Genomic DNA, 19,041 nt, shown 5'->3' with positions numbered 1-19,041 from the left:
ATATTCCAGAATTTATTCAAAGCTGTAATTAGCTCTCATTCAATCGTTTTGTCTGATTTTGAACATATTATGATGTTTAATTTATGAATTACCATAAGTTGTGCAAGATGGTAGTACATTTGAAGTGTTCTTATTTTTCCTATATTTGCTGAAAAGATTTTTTGGAGTAATGATTTTATGTTATCAAAATGATAGAAATTATTTATAATTCATATTTATTTACAAATAAAAATTATATAAATATTTTTGATCTCCTGAGTGGGGCTAGTGCTTTAAATTAAAAAATTATTATGCTATGCTGAAATTCAAGAATATTTGAGTATAAATTAATACAGTTAGGATTTCTTAAATACCATAGTCATTTTGTGAATTTTATTTACCGCTAGTAGTACTTTATAAAACTAGTAGCGCAATATAATAAATACAATTTTTTAGTAAGGCGCTTATTTGTGAATTTAAGGTAATAATTAAATAAAAAATTATTATTAATTAAAATTTATTACACACACAATACTACATTATACGTAATAATAATAGTTACTGTTATACTGAATGTTTAATTAATTTTTTTTGTCAAAGGTATTCAGTAAATTGTAATAAGAATATGCTGCATTCATTACCTAAAATTAAAAAAAAGTAAACGAATTAGCTTCAATTGATTAAAGAAAAAAAGTGTCAGTATGTAAATATTTGACTATGTAAGTAATGAACTCTATTTTAGACAAAAATCTTTAAAATTTAACAACTCTGGGATTTGTTATTAGTTATTACGTAAACATTACCCGGGTGGTCCATTTAAATCAAGCCACATCTCAAAAACTACAGATTTTAGGAAAAAGTATTTCCGATTAAAGTTTTTCCATTCAATTGAAATTGAAAGTCCACAGCCTATGTTGTCCTTGATAAGGTCAAATAAAGGTCAACTTAATTTTTTTTTAATAGGAACCTATATTTTTTATTGCAGAATTGAATTCTTTGCAAAAAATGAAAATTCATTTCAGACTTTTTCTAAAAAATTCATAGTTTTTTAGTGATTCATCTTCAAAAATGCTGTAGGCCAGTAAATAGGTGTTTTCAGTTTTTTTTAGGTCTGGCCTAAAATAGCCTAAAAGTGAATTTCAAGTTGCAAATTACATTTGTCTGAGTGAACGTATTATCAATGTCTTCAATTAATTTTTTTATTACTTTGATACTCGCCAACTATTGTTATTTGAAACTATCTGAAATAGCAGTTTAATAGTAAAACCTGGTTTTCTGAGTTCAGCAGAAAGGGTGCTTCTAATCCAAAAGTAGAAATTTATGCGTAGTATACATAAGTTTGTAGTTTACATACTTCATAAAAGTGCATCAATAAAGAAAGGTTATTGTCAAAGGAACTCAAAAACTTGATGGGATAATTCTTAAATCAAATTCTTTATGATTTATGTAATGTATTTTATTCAAAATTATTTTTATTTCACTTGAATAATAATAATAAGAAAATGGGAAAGATTTTTATAAACTTGAAGCTCCTTTAACTATGATATGTGGTTGATACCAGTTTTTAGTAACTATACATGTTATGTCAATTGCCTTTCCAGGGGAAAATATGATTTTTCCTGATACTGTTGGGGTAATTGAAGAAATGGAAGTTTTATAAAAATAGAATTTACTTAAGTTGATACAAAATTTCTCTTTGATAATCTATAATGATTCATTTATGAAAAGGTAATAAATTTTAAAATAGCATTTTTAAACTTATATCAACTTGTTTTCAGTCTTCTTTGTGGCCATCTCTAGTGAAATGCTCCACTTTTTAATATGGTGTCAATATTTTTTTATAATTATGAAGACATATTTTTAGAATATAGTTAAAAAGTGTTAAAAATAGTTAAATTGTGTTTACATTTAGTAATAATTTGCATGTATCTTATTCTTCACAGTGTTCAAAGCAAAAATGTGATCGTAAGCTGTCTACGTGTGGAATACTTAGGTTGTTGTTAATGCTGGTATATTTATGAGGCAGTGGAAAATTTTTTCTCTATATTGATTATATGGAGGCTTTTATGAAAGTGTTTAATCACTTTTTCTGATATAGAAAATTGTTCATAAGTAGTATAGTTTATCTCTCACAAGTGAATTTGTGTTTGGTGGTTGTGTTCTTTGTGTGATCTGTTTTTTGAAAATCTACATTTTCTCAAGGCCTTTTTAATTATATTAATGTGACTTTATTTTTGTTGGAATGAGTCGATGAGATTATGAAATTATACACATGAATTATTAAAATCTTCATGTTTGAAAGAAGGAAAGTAGGCTTTAATAAGAGGGTTAATCTTAGATGCAAAGTATATAGTGATAGTTACAATGTACAAATAATATTTTAACAGAAAAGAACAAAGGTTATTAAAGGATTTTATGGTTAATTTTCTTTGTAACTTGCAAGAACAAATAAAAAGGATAACAAGATCAAACATTACATGTAAATATACTTAAAATAACATAGATATAATTAATATAGTATACAAATATATTAATTATTTCATACTGTAAGTGTGTGTTATTAGTAAAACTAATATATTACATGATTTATAGTATGATTCATAAGTACTACATAAATTATTTTAAAATTTCAGTTTCTATTAATTTCCATAAAACCGGCTTACATTTAAAAACAATTTTTTTCTATAGTGCCTTTAATTAAAAAATTGATGTTTTTAGATAATATAGTAGATCCAGTGGCAGCAGTTGCGTGATGAACTGTAACCAACACAAATACGAATTTGGCCAAATTTGATGGCTGAAACCATATGTACTTAAAAACTGTAATATATATATTTTAATATTAGTAATAAGTTTGTACTTGCCAATGCAAAATTTTTTAAATTCAATACATGTAGACCAAGTGGTTTGATTTGAATTGGTATATTACTTTGAGCCATAACAATTAACAATGCCTTTTTTAACGATTCTGGCTTATCAATCCATGAAAATTCATAGAATGCATTCCTTAAATTTTCACCCTGAATAAAGAATAACATTTGTTAAATTCTTTTTACCATCAAAAAAATTCATTGAATAATTTTTTTAAATTTTACTGAGAATAATATATAGTAGCTATCAATTCCAATATCCTACCCAGTGATCCAATAGGTGTCTTAACAAAAGCCATGAAATTCTCAAGGGAAGCAGAGATTATGATAATAAGAAAGAATAAATTGTCAGAAAGCTAGTAATAAATTCATCAGAACCACCAAGTGAAATACCAAACTAATCCAAATGAGTGTCAAGAACTCTTCTAACAGTAATTCTACATCTTGTTTGTAATTTTTTCAAGGGATAGGGGGGTTTCTTTATTCAGGATGTAATCACACATTACTGGCCAATGAATATGCATTGACCAGCTCAATACATGTTGAAAAATTGTACTTTTCTCCAGTTACTAAAGAGCTACCTGAGAATAGGCTAGGTTTCCCTATGAAAAACCCTTCCACATTCCTAAAGTAATGTGATATGGAAAAATATCCAACTATGAACAGACCTCCATTAATGGGGTTGCAAATATATATATATATATATATATATACATGAAGAGGATTATAATAGTTCTATATAAGTATTAAATAACAAATGCATTCAGTAGAATTGAAGATTATAAAACATAAAAGAAATAACTTGTAAAAATATAAAACTGATAAAACCATCCTAAAACTAAAAAGATAATATTATTTCATCTTTTTAGGTATTAGTTACTTACCAATGTAAGTATAAATATTACAGCTGAACTGTAAACTGTTCAGCTGGATTCCCACTGGGCTATCTGATTGTTAATTACACAAAAGTTTAAATAGTCACAAATTAAGTCAAAAGTACTAAGCTTTCGTACAATAGAATCTAATTAATCTTAATTTTTGTGATCGATATAGATCACTTATTGCTTCACTAATTATTTGAAGCAGTATTATAGCTGCTGCTTCTTTGTAACTTGTCGTTTTTATAACTATGATTCTGATTAGCAACTTAGGCAAATGAGGCATAAATCAAAGTTGCATTCTCTAATATTAATGATTTACAGTTTTCAGCCAGCTCTGAGGTGAATGTGTGTTTTTGGCATGCGGAATATAACTTTCATTCCAATGGGTCTGCATGCTTACATGCAGAGAAAAATTGGGATAGTGATAAAGGCAATGGCCATTCTTTACTTTGCTTAGTAAACACGGGCTTGAATGGTTATTTTTTTTTTAGAAAGGATTTGGGAATGACTTGTTACCGTTACTTGTTACATGTTAGATTCCCAACAATTATTATGTTATGACACATAACATACATTTACATACAAGATTTGGTTGAAACGATGATGGACACTACAATGAGAAATAACAATTCATTAAAAACCCAAGCTGTATGAATTGTCAGAATGTAGGCCCAATATCAGCCTTTAGAACTCAAAACTACTGTACTAAAAAATTACCAGACTTAAGATTCAACTTAAAGAAAACCATTCACTCTTATAATTAATTATGTTATTTTGGTGTGAATATTTAAGTTGTTACATTCTCCAAAATTCATCTTTCTAAAGAGTAGTGTCACATAATGTTTGCCAACAAATTTTTTTTAATGAATAAACACAAATTTTATTTTTTCATCACATATGCATTATATAATGAATTATATGTATTGTTAGAACCTTAATTATAGAATTTACATTGTTACTAGTCAAAATATTTCCTTACATGAAAATACACATTTAAATGAAATAAAAAATATGCTTATAGACATAGAATAAAATTTCAGGGAACCTGAAATTTTTTGAGTAAGAAATTATATGAATTATGTCTGCTCACCTCAGTAATGATGTTTTCACCTGATACGTCTAATAAATACGTTAAATATGTTGCAACAAGGCATTGTAACCCTTCAGATATTTTAAAATAGATGTCACTTTTCTGAAAAGAAATTATATAGGTATAACTTTTTTTAGTTTATTTTATTCACTTCATTAAAGGGCCACAACTAAGATAAAATTATATAAATGATCTCCTATTTTTTTATTGAGTATTAGGGTTAAATATTTCAGCAGGTGAAAGGACTGCCTGAATTTTAAGAGCCAATAGAGAACATTTGTATTTCAGGTGGAATCAGAATGTCAAGCTTCATCCAACAAGCAGGCACTTCCAGATCAGTCCACAAGCAGCCACTAGATCACAATTTCAATACAGTGGCACTGCAGTCTAGTCACGCTCAGTATTGCTCTGGCCTTGCTGACATTACTCACAAAAACTAAGCTGGGGGTAAGGAATGAGAATGGATGGTTGGTATGTTTGATTTAGTCGATTTTTCCATCCCGCTGAATCACCTAACAGTATAAATTCCATTAGATGGCCAGAAATGACTGAAGGTTGGATTCTATTTATATGAACAAAGATAAAATGAGGGACCATTTAATTTGTGAAAAAACTAAAATTAGGAATTGAATAAATTATGGTAGTGGCACAACCACCAATTCTGCCCTTTCATTTTCCTGTTAGCCTCCGATAACTACCGTTTAGATAATTCTTCAGAGGATGAATGAGGATGATATGTATGAGTGTAAATGAAGTGTGTAGTCTTGTACATTCTCAGTTCGACCATCCCTGAGATGTGTGGTTAATTGAAACTCAACCACCAAAGAACACTGGTATCCACGATCTAGTATTCAAATCCGTGTAAAAATAACTGACTTTAGTAGGACTTGAACGCTGGAACTCTCAACTTCCAAATCAGCTGATTTGGGAAGACGCGTTCACCACTAGACCAACCCGGTGGGTTAACCAATTCTGCCCTAGCCAAACTGTACATCACTCACCTCTCATTTTCTTGGGAGTATTCCCTCATTAATCGGTTCACAACTACTGAAGTGACTTAAGCAACTTTCCTTTTTACAATCGCTTTGCTTTATTCTCTTTCTTTTATTTTATAATAGTGTTTATGACAGTGTTCACTTTCTTAGTAAGTTTAGACAATTTTCAATTAATGATGAACAATTTTCTGCTGAATTTTACAACCACAATTTTTGAAACTTTTAAATATTTTTACAATATGACTTCTATCACAAAGCCTTATTTAATGAAAACCTAGTTTTCTGGAATATAGCAGTTAGAGCTAATATATTGTTAGACTGGCTTCTCCATGTGTCTTAGTAAGATTGTGTACAACCTTGTAAATTTTGGTGACGGACATGCAGATCATCTAATGAAAAAGCCTTTGGATAGATAATCTTATAAAACTCTACTGCTGTCTTTGATTATGCTGAAGTAACTGTTTTAGTTTTAGCTGTAGTAGTTTTTAAGTTTATTACGGTTTTGTAAATGATATTTCATACTTCAAGAAACTAAAATGCAAAATATATTACATAGTGATCCAATAATTATGAATCTAATCATTACATTATTATTTTATTTTGTCTTTAGCAGATTGCATTGACAAAATAATGAGGTTATAGTAATATACTTATATTCATAATCCTATCATGCATATCATTATATTCTGTGATAACTTTTTGAATGAAAGAAGATATTTTTACCTCATATTATTACAATCGCTTTGCTTTATTCTCTTTCTTTTTTTTATAATAGTGTTTATGACAGTGTTCACTTTCTTAGTAAGTTTAGACAATTTTCAATTAATGATGAACAATTTTCTGCTGAATTTTACAACCACAATTTTTGAAACTTTTAAATATTTTTACAATATGACTTCTATCACAAAGCCTTATTTAATGAAAACCTAGTTTTCTGGAATATAGCAGTTAGAGCTAATATATTGTTAGACTGGCTTCTCCATGTGTCTTAGTAAGATTGTGTACAACCTTGTAAATTTTGGTGACGGACATGCAGATCATCTAATGAAAAAGCCTTTGGATAGATAATCTTATAAAACTCTACTGCTGTCTTTGATTATGCTGAAGTAACTGTTTTAGTTTTAGCTGTAGTAGTTTTTAAGTTTATTACGGTTTTGTAAATGATATTTCATACTTCAAGAAACTAAAATGCAAAATATATTACATAGTGATCCAATAATTATGAATCTAATCATTACATTATTATTTTATTTTGTCTTTAGCAGATTGCATTGACAAAATAATGAGGTTATAGTAATATACTTATATTCATAATCCTATCATGCATATCATTATATTCTGTGATAACTTTTTGAATGAAAGAAGATATTTTTACCTCATATTAGAGTTTTACGATTATTTTTGTATAGATTACGATCTATACAAAAAATAAATTAAAATTTATCATCTACCTCTCTAATTGCGGTTTAAAGGACATTTATATTCAGATACACCTCTTAAAAAATATAATAATAATAATAAAATCTTTAAAAACCAAGTTAGAAAGGTCTATTGAACTTTTATTGTTATTTGTTAGGTATTTATAACCTACTAACTAATATGAATAAAAAATTGCATCTATACTTATAAATCACTTAATACTTACTATACTTATAAATCATTTAATGTGTAAACAAAAACATTTTTGGTACTTCTGTGCTAACAGGGGGTGCTGTAATTTGGGTTTTTTGTTATTTTCTGTTTGCAATATACATTATTTACAAAGTAAATAACTTGGTTTAAGTGAAATTTGAGTTTAGTTTGGTTTAAATCAATGGCTAAGGCTAACCATTTTTCATATTAATAAATTGTAAAAGTGAATAGTTAGAAAAAATTGTCAAATTCAAATTTTAAAGGCATAGGATTGTATAGAAATATCTCCAAACAAATTTTGAAGACATTATTTTCAGTACTCTTTCTGATGTTATTTTTTAATTAAGCTATTCTTTTTTTTTAATCTAACAGATTTAATATTTTGTAATTTATGAAGATTGATCCACTCCAAACTTTTGGTTAAATCATTTATGAGATTTAACCCAAATGGATGCAAAGTAACCTGTATAAATGTCTTAAAATATATTGCATTAATTTATGTTGTAATAATGCAGTGAAATTTTTAATTAATTGCTTGTACTTTGCTTGATTTTTCCATTCTTATAAATAATCTAAACATATTATTTGTACAAATAGTTTTGTTTTGGTTGCCTGGGACAACCAAAACTATTTATCCTATGACTTAAGAGATCTTCCTTTGAACTGTTTGTGTTCTCAGACAGAGATACATTGTTTTTCTTTTGTTTTTTGATTTAGTGTATAGTATTAATTTTATTTTTCTTTATCAAATGTATTTATTATAATGTATTTCTTCTTTTATTACTTTATTCTCTTTTATGTTGTTGCAGTTTTTCCAAATATCCATTTTTTAAAATATTTTTAACTTGTTTTATTTATTTTAATTGTTTTTTATTTGACTTCAAATATATTGGACACATATACATGTTTAATATTGCTGAATATGTATTGAATATCTGAGTTGGTTGGTTGCTGTATTTGATTTATAGCTAAGGATTTGATATGTTACAATTGCTGTTGTATGCTCTTCACCTGGCTGTGTATAATTCTAAATAAAAATCAAAATAAGCCTTGTTTTACCAAGAATACTTGAAGATTATTTTTTATTTCTGTCTTTTTTACTGTTTAGCCTGTGGGAATCATCGTCAGGTATTATTTCAGAGGATGAATGAGGATGATATGTATGGTGCAAGTGAAGCACCATACTTGTACAGTCTCTTGTACATTCTCAGGTCGACCATGTCTGAGATGTGTGATTAATTGAAACCCAACCACCAAAGATCACTGGTATCCACGATCTAGTATTCAAATCCATATGAAAGTAACACAAACCCTAGTACTGCCTGTATTAGGGTTTGAACATTGGAACTCTTGACTATGAAATCAGCTGATTTGTGAAGATGTGTTCACCACTAGATCAACCCGGTGGATCTTTTATTTCTGCCTGATGTATTAATTCCTCTCATAAAGTTGATGAAGCGTTTCTGTGGGAATGTGGAAATAGAATTTCATAGGGTATGAAAAATGCCATGCTTGACTGGGGTTTGAACCCTGGACCTCCAGATGAAAGGCTGAGACGCCATTACTTGCTATTATGCTGCGGAGATCGCAAAAGTGTTTTACATTTCTCAAGTGTTTAGATAGGTCTACATTAAACCATTATTCAACAATGAATCACAATAAAAGTATATCTCATTAAAAACAATTAATTATTCAAATTATTTTACAAAATAAATAATTGTTTTGGTCTTTACAATAAAAATTTGTTACAGTTACTCAAAATTTTACAAAAAAAAATAAAAATTGTAAGTTAGAATAAATTTATAGTTTCATTAACTAAAAAAATCATGCACCAACCAACTGAATAGAACATGGCATTTCACTATAAACATATGTAATATATGGATTAGTCAATAAATTAAAAAAGTATTTTAATAGCTAAAACACAAAATCGTATTCAAATATTAGCAAAAGCTGCTCTTAGAAATAACACATGTAATAGCAAATTAAAATCAAGACATCAAATACTAACCTATCAAACACAAAATAAACAATAATTATACAGTTTTTTTTCTTCCCTACATCCCTGGGCCGGACATCCAATTAAGTATACTCGGCCCAAAGACGTGTCTTTTGACTCTAAGGCGGTCTTCCCGCCCACCGGTTTTACACCCGGCACGGCAGGTCAACCGCCCCGGTACTAGATCTTTTCTTGCCTGCCTCTAATTCCCGCCGACGAGGGCAAAGCCCGGCTATGCCGTTTTCCACCCCCGCCGACAGAAACCGGGTCTCGGTCTTTATGCCATTTGCCTCAAACCAGCGCGACCAGCACAAGGAGCGCGCGCACCCCCAAAACCAGCCACGCCGGCCGGGTCTAGGTCTTTTAATTTTATCCCCGCGAAATCTCCCTGGAGTCCCTGTCCCCTCACCGAAACCTGCACGCCAGGACATACAGGCTCTCAGAGACGGGAATGTCCACCTATCCCTATTAACGATTGAACCTAACGATTCCTTCGTCGCGCCTCCTCTTCCTTAGTGCGAAGAACCGTACCGGCGAAATTGTTAAAAACGTTCCAGTTCTGCTCCCTCCTTAGCGATCACTCTACTATGTTATTCGCGTTCAGGTTATTGACTGCTATGAATTGTCTGTATTGTGCCCATCTTCGGCATTCAAACATCGTATGCTCTGCGTCGTCCACCTCCTGGCAGTAGTCGCAGTTGGGTGTGTCTCTCTTGCCGAATCTTTTTAAATAGTAACCAAAACATCCATGACCCGACATCATCTGTGTTATGTAAAAGTTCACCTCGCCATGTTGGCGATCCAGCCATGCGTCCAAATCACTTATTAACCTTCTGGTCCAGGCCGCAGCGTTAGTCTCTGCCCATACTTCCTTCCACCACTGTCGGGTCATCGCCTCGGTCTCAGCTCTACTACACCCTTCCGCACTCGCTTTCCTGCTCTTGATCTGAAGTTCTATCGGCGGGACCGATACAGTTTATTCAATGATTGATATTTAATGATTAACAATTATACAGTTTATTTAATGAAATCACCAATAACATTATATTTGGACAGCTACACAGTCTATAAGTTCCAGGACTGAGGCTATAATACCATAAGTAATGGCGCAATGTCATGGACAAAGTTCTAACTTGTTAACAAAAGTCTTGTAAACAACATTACTATAGCTCGTTCTGTTTGGTTAAGTGGTCTGTGTTAAATATTTGTTTTTGTGATTATAACTTTGTACAAGTTGTGTGACTAAAAAATGAAACAATGTGTATAAAATATGTTTTTTTTTTTTGCTTAAAAATGTGTACAGAAACATTTAAAATGATAAAACAAGCATATGACAATAAACTTTATTGCATGTCATTATGTGACTATGAGAGAAAGGGGAGATCGGTAATCAGAAATAGCAATAAAAAGTTGAATTACTGAATGCTGCCTGTATTGTATGTGAATTACTACTGATGTCTATCAAAATGACCTGAAATGTTCAACAGACTGAATTCATCATTTGCAACAACATTTTCATAGATCCAAGAGTTGATTCCTGCTTCACGATAATGTGCCGGTTCACACAATCATCATTGATTTTTAACCAATTTTTGGCCAAACAAGATGACAATGCAAGAGCCCTTTCAACTATTTTCTATTTCCTAAAGTCAAGATCCTCCTGTTCTAGTAAAGGTGGAATAATGGAAGAAATATACCGTAGAAGAAGGTGTTTCAAGCTACCTAAAGGTGACTTTTCTAGGGTTTTTACAACCTATCTAAACATTGCACTGCATTAAAGGGAGGCTATGTAGAAGTTTAAATATGAATAAATTTTTTTCTGATTCTTTTTTTTTTAGCCGCAGCCTTGGAACATTTTGTGCAGACTGTGTTTATTAAAGAGCACATGGAACTGTGAAGCAAAGGTGGAAACTGAAAGTGTAGTTATTATTATTTACTTCAGAATAAATAAAAGTTTTACTAAAAAGTTTCGTTGGCAGCTAACGGTTACAGAGGTCAAAATTAGATTCTGAATTTTAATAAAGTTGTTAATCTATTACAGCTTTTACAGAACAGACATTTATATTAAACCTACTGTCATCATATTATATAAAAATTTATGTTGTAAAATTACCTGTACAATGAAATATATTTGTATAGTCCCTGTCCCCTCACCGAAACCTGCACGCCAGGACATACAGGCTCTCAGAGACGGGAATGTCCACCTATCCCTATTAACGATTGAACCTAACGATTCCTTCGTCGCGCCTCCTCTTCCTTAGTGCGAAGAACCGTACCGGCGAAATTGTTAAAAACGTTCCAGTTCTGCTCCCTCCTTAGCGATCACTCTACTATGTTATTCGCGTTCAGGTTATTGACTGCTATGAATTGTCTGTATTGTGCCCATCTTCGGCATTCAAACATCGTATGCTCTGCGTCGTCCACCTCCTGGCAGTAGTCGCAGTTGGGTGTGTCTCTCTTGCCGAATCTTTTTAAATAGTAACCAAAACATCCATGACCCGACATCATCTGTGTTATGTAAAAGTTCACCTCGCCATGTTGGCGATCCAGCCATGCGTCCAAATCACTTATTAACCTTCTGGTCCAGGCCGCAGCGTTAGTCTCTGCCCATACTTCCTTCCACCACTGTCGGGTCATCGCCTCGGTCTCAGCTCTACTACACCCTTCCGCACTCGCTTTCCTGCTCTTGATCTGAAGTTCTATCGGCGGGACCGATACAGTTTATTCAATGATTGATATTTAATGATTAACAATTATACAGTTTATTTAATGAAATCACCAATAACATTATATTTGGACAGCTACACAGTCTATAAGTTCCAGGACTGAGGCTATAATATCATAAGTAATGGCGCAATGTCATGGACAAAGTTCTAACTTGTTAACAAAAGTCTTGTAAACAACATTACTATAGCTCGTTCTGTTTGGTTAAGTGGTCTGTGTTAAATATTTGTTTTTGTGATTATAACTTTGTACAAGTTGTGTGACTAAAAAATGAAACAATGTGTATAAAATATGTTTTTTTTTTTTTTGCTTAAAAATGTGTACAGAAACATTTAAAATGATAAAACAAGCATATGACAATAAACTTTATTGCATGTCATTATGTGACTATGAGAGAAAGGGGAGATCGGTAATCAGAAATAGCAATAAAAAGTTGAATTACTGAATGCTGCCTGTATTGTATGTGAATTACTACTGATGTCTATCAAAATGACCTGAAATGTTCAACAGACTGAATTCATCATTTGCAACAACATTTTCATAGATCCAAGAGTTGATTCCTGCTTCACGATAATGTGCCGGTTCACACAATCATCATTGATTTTTAACCAATTTTTGGCCAAACAAGATGACAATGCAAGAGCCCTTTCAACTATTTTCTATTTCCTAAAGTCAAGATCCTCCTGTTCTAGTAAAGGTGGAATAATGGAAGAAATATACCGTAGAAGAAGGTGTTTCAAGCTACCTAAAGGTGACTTTTCTAGGGTTTTTACAACCTATCTAAACATTGCACTGCATTAAAGGGAGGCTATGTAGAAGTTTAAATATGAATAAATTTTTTTCTGATTCTTTTTTTTTTAGCCGCAGCCTTGGAACATTTTGTGCAGACTGTGTTTATTAAAGAGCACATGGAACTGTGAAGCAAAGGTGGAAACTGAAAGTGTAGTTATTATTATTTACTTCAGAATAAATAAAAGTTTTACTAAAAAGTTTCGTTGGCAGCTAACGGTTACAGAGGTCAAAATTAGATTCTGAATTTTAATAAAGTTGTTAATCTATTACAGCTTTTACAGAACAGACATTTATATTAAACCTACTGTCATCATATTATATAAAAATTTATGTTGTAAAATTACCTGTACAATGAAATATATTTGTAAGCATATAAATATAGAAACCAAATAATTGTGTACAATCGCATTCCATTCAATTCCTTTATTTAGTAAATTTTTTTTCCTGCAGACAAACAAAATTTGAAGGATAGAACTGAAAATGTTAACAATGCTCACGTTTTCATACCTTAATGTTCTATCTAGCATCGAATGAACATGCACCAAATACCCAAAAAAAATTAGAATAACAAAACAATTTGTAACTAATTTCTCTTTCTACTTTTAATATGAAAAAACGAATCCATCTTTTATGCCTATGATCTCAATAGTAGAGATAACCAAATGTTTAAATTATAATATTTAGAAATTGTTTGTATAAGAGTTAAATCAATATTTGCAAAAAAAAACCTTACTGATTTTATAATAATGCACTAGATGGAGTAAATTTTCAAGAAATGTCTATAATGCTGAACACATCAAATATATCACTATTGGTGTAAGTTCTGATAGCAGTATCAATGTTAATTTTAAATTGAGACAACATAAAAAATGAGGAAAATTTAATAATATTGAAGATAAAAAAAATACTGCAATTAATTAACTGTACAAACTTTCAAAATCATTTTGACTTTAAAACCAATTTTCTGGCATAAATTAATACTTTTACTGATTTAATAAAATCTTGTTTATCAATCTTATTGTTACAATAAAAGTAATAACAGTATTTTTTTTATTAAAGTCACCAATTGTCAAGTTCAATTAACTTGACATATACATTATGTCAAGTTAATTGTAGTGTTGCACCTACATGGTGCAACACTTAGTTGGATATTGCTATTCTGAAAACATCACAAGGAGGCTGCGATTCCAAAAGCGAATCCGAGTGATGAGAAAACAATTCACTACTTGTTGTCCACTGGGTCATCACTAGAATGACAGAACATACATGTAGGTACTTATAAGACCATTCGTAAATGATTTTAGTATTTTTTAAGACTTTATACAATATGAGGATATATAACTTCAAAAATTTCTTGTGTTACTATAAGCTTGAGGAATTGTGTATAAGGTAAAGAATTTTTCTTTTACAATTCTCAAGATATTATTATCAATCTTATAGTAACACAAGAAATTTTCAAAGTTATATATCTTCAGATTATATAAACTCTTAAAAAAAAGACTATAATCATTTACGAATGGTCTTATAAGTACTTACATCTATGTGAAAACTTTCAATTACAAGATTTGCTGTCTTATAAAAAAATGTGATTAATATATGAATACCTGTATTACAGTTCCATTATTTGCATACTATTATGAAAAAACCTGACAACAAAGTTGTAATACTTTCCTGGCATTGATTATTTATTCCTATTATAGTGGAAAAATAATGATATATGAAAAAAGTTAACTAAGATTTCTTTTTCAGAGCGGGTGTAATTTATGATAAAATTTTATTGTAAAATTATAGTTATATGTTTTAATAAACAAAAAAAAAAAAAAAAAATCAGTATTTTTTTATTTTTTCTGTTTCTCCACCTCCAAAATTACCTTTCAAGAATTTTTTTTGTTCTTTTTCTAACTTTATTAAATTAGATGAAAGGAACTAAACACAATTCCACTGGAAAATGTACAACCAATAAAAAAAGTTACCTACGATTTCTTTTTTGTAAGTGTGAGGGGGGAGGGTGAATTATGATGAAATTTTACTGTAATATTATTTATATTTATAATATTAAAAAAAGTTTTAAAAAATTCAAAAAATGATATTTTTAAACTTTGATCGGCTGCCCCACCAATTTTTATTATTGTCCCCAAGTATTTTATACATTAGAAATTTTACAAAAAAAAATGCAATAAATAAAAAGATGGCTTTTTCCAATTTTTGGGGAAGGGGAAATTTTGGTGCGATATTTTTTTAAAAAAAAAGTAAATATACTGAGCTTAATATAAAGCGGGGTTTTATGTTTGTAAAATTTTGAGAAAATTAACCCCAAAAACTATTTATCCCCTAGAAAATATTGACCGCAAAATGTTATCAGCAAATTGTCCCATACATGCTGTAAAAAATTTCATCAAAATCGGGCCGAGATTTCAGTCAAAAGTTATTTACCTTCAAACATACCAGTACATACATACGTACATATGAACATTACTTTCCACTTTTGTTTTGTTTTTGGTGTCCCTGGATCATGAAACGTCAAGAAATACAACAAAAAAAATCATACCCCATTTTCTGATTGATTCTGTACTTCCCTTCTTGCTGTATAGCTTTAGAGATATGATGCCAGGAAAGTAAAAACCAACTCGTTACATTTATTATTATGATTATATTGTCGGCCATTTTAGAAATTGTGAATTTTTTTGAAAAAATTACACGATACAGTATAAATAAATTTATACGATAAATTTATACATAAATTTTTAATTATACAAGTTAATTAAGTTATAATTGTATGTGTTTTACAGAGATAAGAAAACTACTTTCATGTTATTAAAAGCGGAAAACTTCGAATGCTAATGAGCACTTTTCTATACGTTAATAAGCGTGAAAAAACCCGAGATTTCTTTTTGTGATCTAATTGAATATATTAAAAATAAATTTTGTAAGATTTACCTGTAAATGTATTGATGATAAAAAACTAGATATTTAAAATATTTTTCGATTAATTGTATTTCATTTTCTAAATATGTTCTTTGTACATTTTCATCGAAATTAGAATCATACTTTGAACTAAATTGTAGATGTGTATCTTCGTAATCGTTAGATATGCTTTTAATACTGTTACGCTTACTATTGTTTCTTGTAATTATAACGTGTCGTATTTCTTTTAACGATAAACGCATCAACTTAGTTTCGTTCGCTATAACTTGCATAGAATTAAACGTAACCGAATAAGCGATGTAAATATATCCTGCTATGAAAACGTTGAATATTGTTTGTAGCGAATATATTACAAAATATAAAAATAAGGATTTAATCCGGAAAGGGTTATAAAATGGAAACGGCAAAGCAAGTTTCTCTATATCTATACAGTTATAATTAGTATTAGTCATTATTATTGTTGTATTAACTGCCGGTATTAAATTCATTATCGCTAAGAAAGCAATTATAGTATTTCGCATGAAAAAATCCTCTTTAATTTGATGTTTTTTAAGTTCATTTAATAGATAACTTCTTTCTGTTGTATAATTGTAAGGGAATTTATAGTAATTTTTCTCGACTAATTCGATAATCAAAATAAAATATTTCCGGTTTGTAAAAAATGTTAACGAATTTAATCCCATAACGCAGAGAACAGTAAATGCTTTTAAAGCGTTCATTCTATCATCCATATTATTCCAATATTTTATAATAAATAATATATTGCCGTAAATTATTATACAGAGTAAGATAAAAAAGAATATAACTCTTTCACTGATGGATCCATTTTTTTGATCGTATCCTAAGTACCCTATGTACTTCAGTATAGTTGACATTGATCGTAACACCGTGGCTGAAACATATTTATTTATAGAACTATATAAAGAAATTTAAAAAAATATATATATATATTTTCATCAGTACGAATAGAAACAGTGTGTACGTAGTAACATAGTGCATCAATTAATAATTGAATATAATGTATACAACTAAAGTAAGGGCTGGATTTTTAGAACGGTGTACAATCACAGTAAATTCATAAGATATTGTTACATTACTAGTTTAGAAATCTAATTATTTCCTATTAATTAGGGGTGTAACTTTTTAAGAATAAATTTTGGGCTAAAACCGTTTAAAAAAATAATTAAATAATTTTTCAACATTTTTCTTTTATTTGTCTTTAATGATTTAGTCAACTACAATTTATTATACAAATTTCTCGTATTTCTCTTTAATATTTATATTTATAACACCTCTAAAAGAATTCATTCTTTTGTACAAGAGACTTATAAGTTCAAAAGTTCTAACAAATGATAGTTATAAGATTATCCAGACATAGTGAATTATTAAATTCAAATATTTCATCGCTGCATTAAATTTAAAACTGAAACTTTTAAGAAGATTAACGTAATCGAGAGAAAGGAATAGAAAATGATCTGATAGCTTACCGCATATTACGGATTTATACATTCCCTGGTAAATAATTATTTTTTTGTCGAATTTATTTTCTCCAGTACAACAGGAGAAAATAAATTCGTTTATTTTAAGAGGGAACGGTTTTCCTCAACTTGTTCACTACAAGGTTTTTACTAACAACGATACAACACTACTTCTCTAACATATTTAAAATAAAATTGAGAATGTTTTAATCAAAGGGAAAATTAATATTATTATCAAATTAAATGTCAAATCAAATTAAATTAATTAAAAATTTACCGCAAAAACTTAGCGTCAGTTCCCGTTTTCGTATTGAATAGATTATAGTTAATAGCAATTCATTTACTAAAAGAACATCGATTCGAAATTTTAATTAAAACACGAATAAAAATTTAAAAACGGTTTTAGAAGAGATAGCTTCAATTTTCACTTCTTGAATAAATTTAAGTCTGATAGTTTTAGTTTATATACTCTGTATTTTCGTGGAGATCATGTCTTGACAAATTCCTACTATTTTAGGTAAAAAAAATACAAAAAAAAAATTATTCATGAAGTATAGTCAGCATAAAGAATAGGGCGTTTGAGTGCTAAGATTAGGTACTTTTAAGAATAGGCATTTTATAAATATATTATAACACGCTTTATATTTCTTTTTACTGTAAAAGAAACGCCTAGAAAGATATTTTTGGTTTTATTTTCTTTTAGATAAAAATAAAAATACTTTGTTGTGAGGTGAGGTGAAATTATTTAAACTTAATGATCTTTATATTCGCCACAAAAATCAGAATGTGTATAATAGAAATATATACGTCAGTGTAAAAAATATTATTCCATTTCAGACGGTTATGACGCGTTAGCTTTTAACTTGGCAGTAAATGAGAGTTTACCCACCGGGTTGGTCTAGTGGTTAACGCGTCTTCCCAAATCAGCTGATTTGGAAGTCGTTCCAAATCTTTACATCCAACTTTATATAAGTCCTAGCGTTCAAGTCCTAGTAAAGTCAGTTAATTTTACACGGATTTAAATATTATATCGTGGATACCGGTGTTCTTTGGTGGTTGGATTTCAATTAACCACACATCTCAGGAACGGTCGAACTGAGACTGTTCAAGACTATACTTCATTTACACTCATACATATCATCCTCATTCATACTCTGAAGTATTATCTGAAAGGTAATTACCGGAGGCTAAACAGGAAAAAGAAACAAAGTAGATGCAAAATAAGTTTTACGAAACATGATATTAGTAAATGTAGTATAGATCTGAGTTTTAATTTAGGTTGTAAATATACAGTAAATCCAGTGCGGAATGTGTATTATAATTTTGAATCATTAATCCTGATCTTTTACTAGGTGCGAATGCTTGTTAAACAAAAGTCGGAGTTGTTAATTAAAATTTGCTTATTGTAACTATGTTTTTAAACAAATTTTTTCTTGAAGATTTTTGTGCTTCGTTTTAATTTTTTTGTTTTTATTTAGTAGGTTTATAAATTTAATTTCATTCAAGCGCAATGCATTTAAATATGTTGCAACATATTTATAGTATGTTTATACGTTATAATATTTAAACTGATGACGAAGCTGTCGTGGAAAACTAATTTTTTTTAAAGAAGTTCTTTATCTAATACATTAATAACAAGATAATTGGTGTTAAGACTTCCGAAAAAAATCGTAAAA

The 19,041-nt window shown here is 29.6% G+C and overlaps 1 protein-coding gene across 3 annotated transcripts in view; it reads right to left on the bottom strand.

Annotated features, from left to right (window-relative positions):
* Positions 1–479: 479 nt before the first annotated feature.
* Positions 480–19,041, bottom strand: part of LOC142324968 (odorant receptor 49a-like) — a 69,850-nt gene continuing 51,288 nt past the window's right edge. For all 3 annotated transcript variants that reach the window (XM_075366143.1, XM_075366145.1, XM_075366144.1), the window contains 3 exons: positions 4,821–4,922; positions 2,844–2,999; positions 480–620 (listed from right to left, as the gene is read on the bottom strand). In XM_075366143.1, coding sequence (XP_075222258.1) covers positions 561–620; positions 2,844–2,999; positions 4,821–4,922 — 318 coding nt within the window. In that variant the 3' untranslated portion in view covers positions 480–560. The remainder of the gene's footprint in view (positions 621–2,843; positions 3,000–4,820; positions 4,923–19,041) is intronic.

The sequence above is a fragment of the Lycorma delicatula genome, chromosome 5 (genome assembly GCF_047948215.1).
Source record: "Lycorma delicatula isolate Av1 chromosome 5, ASM4794821v1, whole genome shotgun sequence".
Lineage (NCBI taxonomy): Eukaryota > Metazoa > Arthropoda > Insecta > Hemiptera > Fulgoridae > Lycorma > Lycorma delicatula.
The sequence above is the reverse complement of the archived record's forward strand: the minus strand, read 5'-3'. Positions and strand labels throughout refer to the sequence as shown.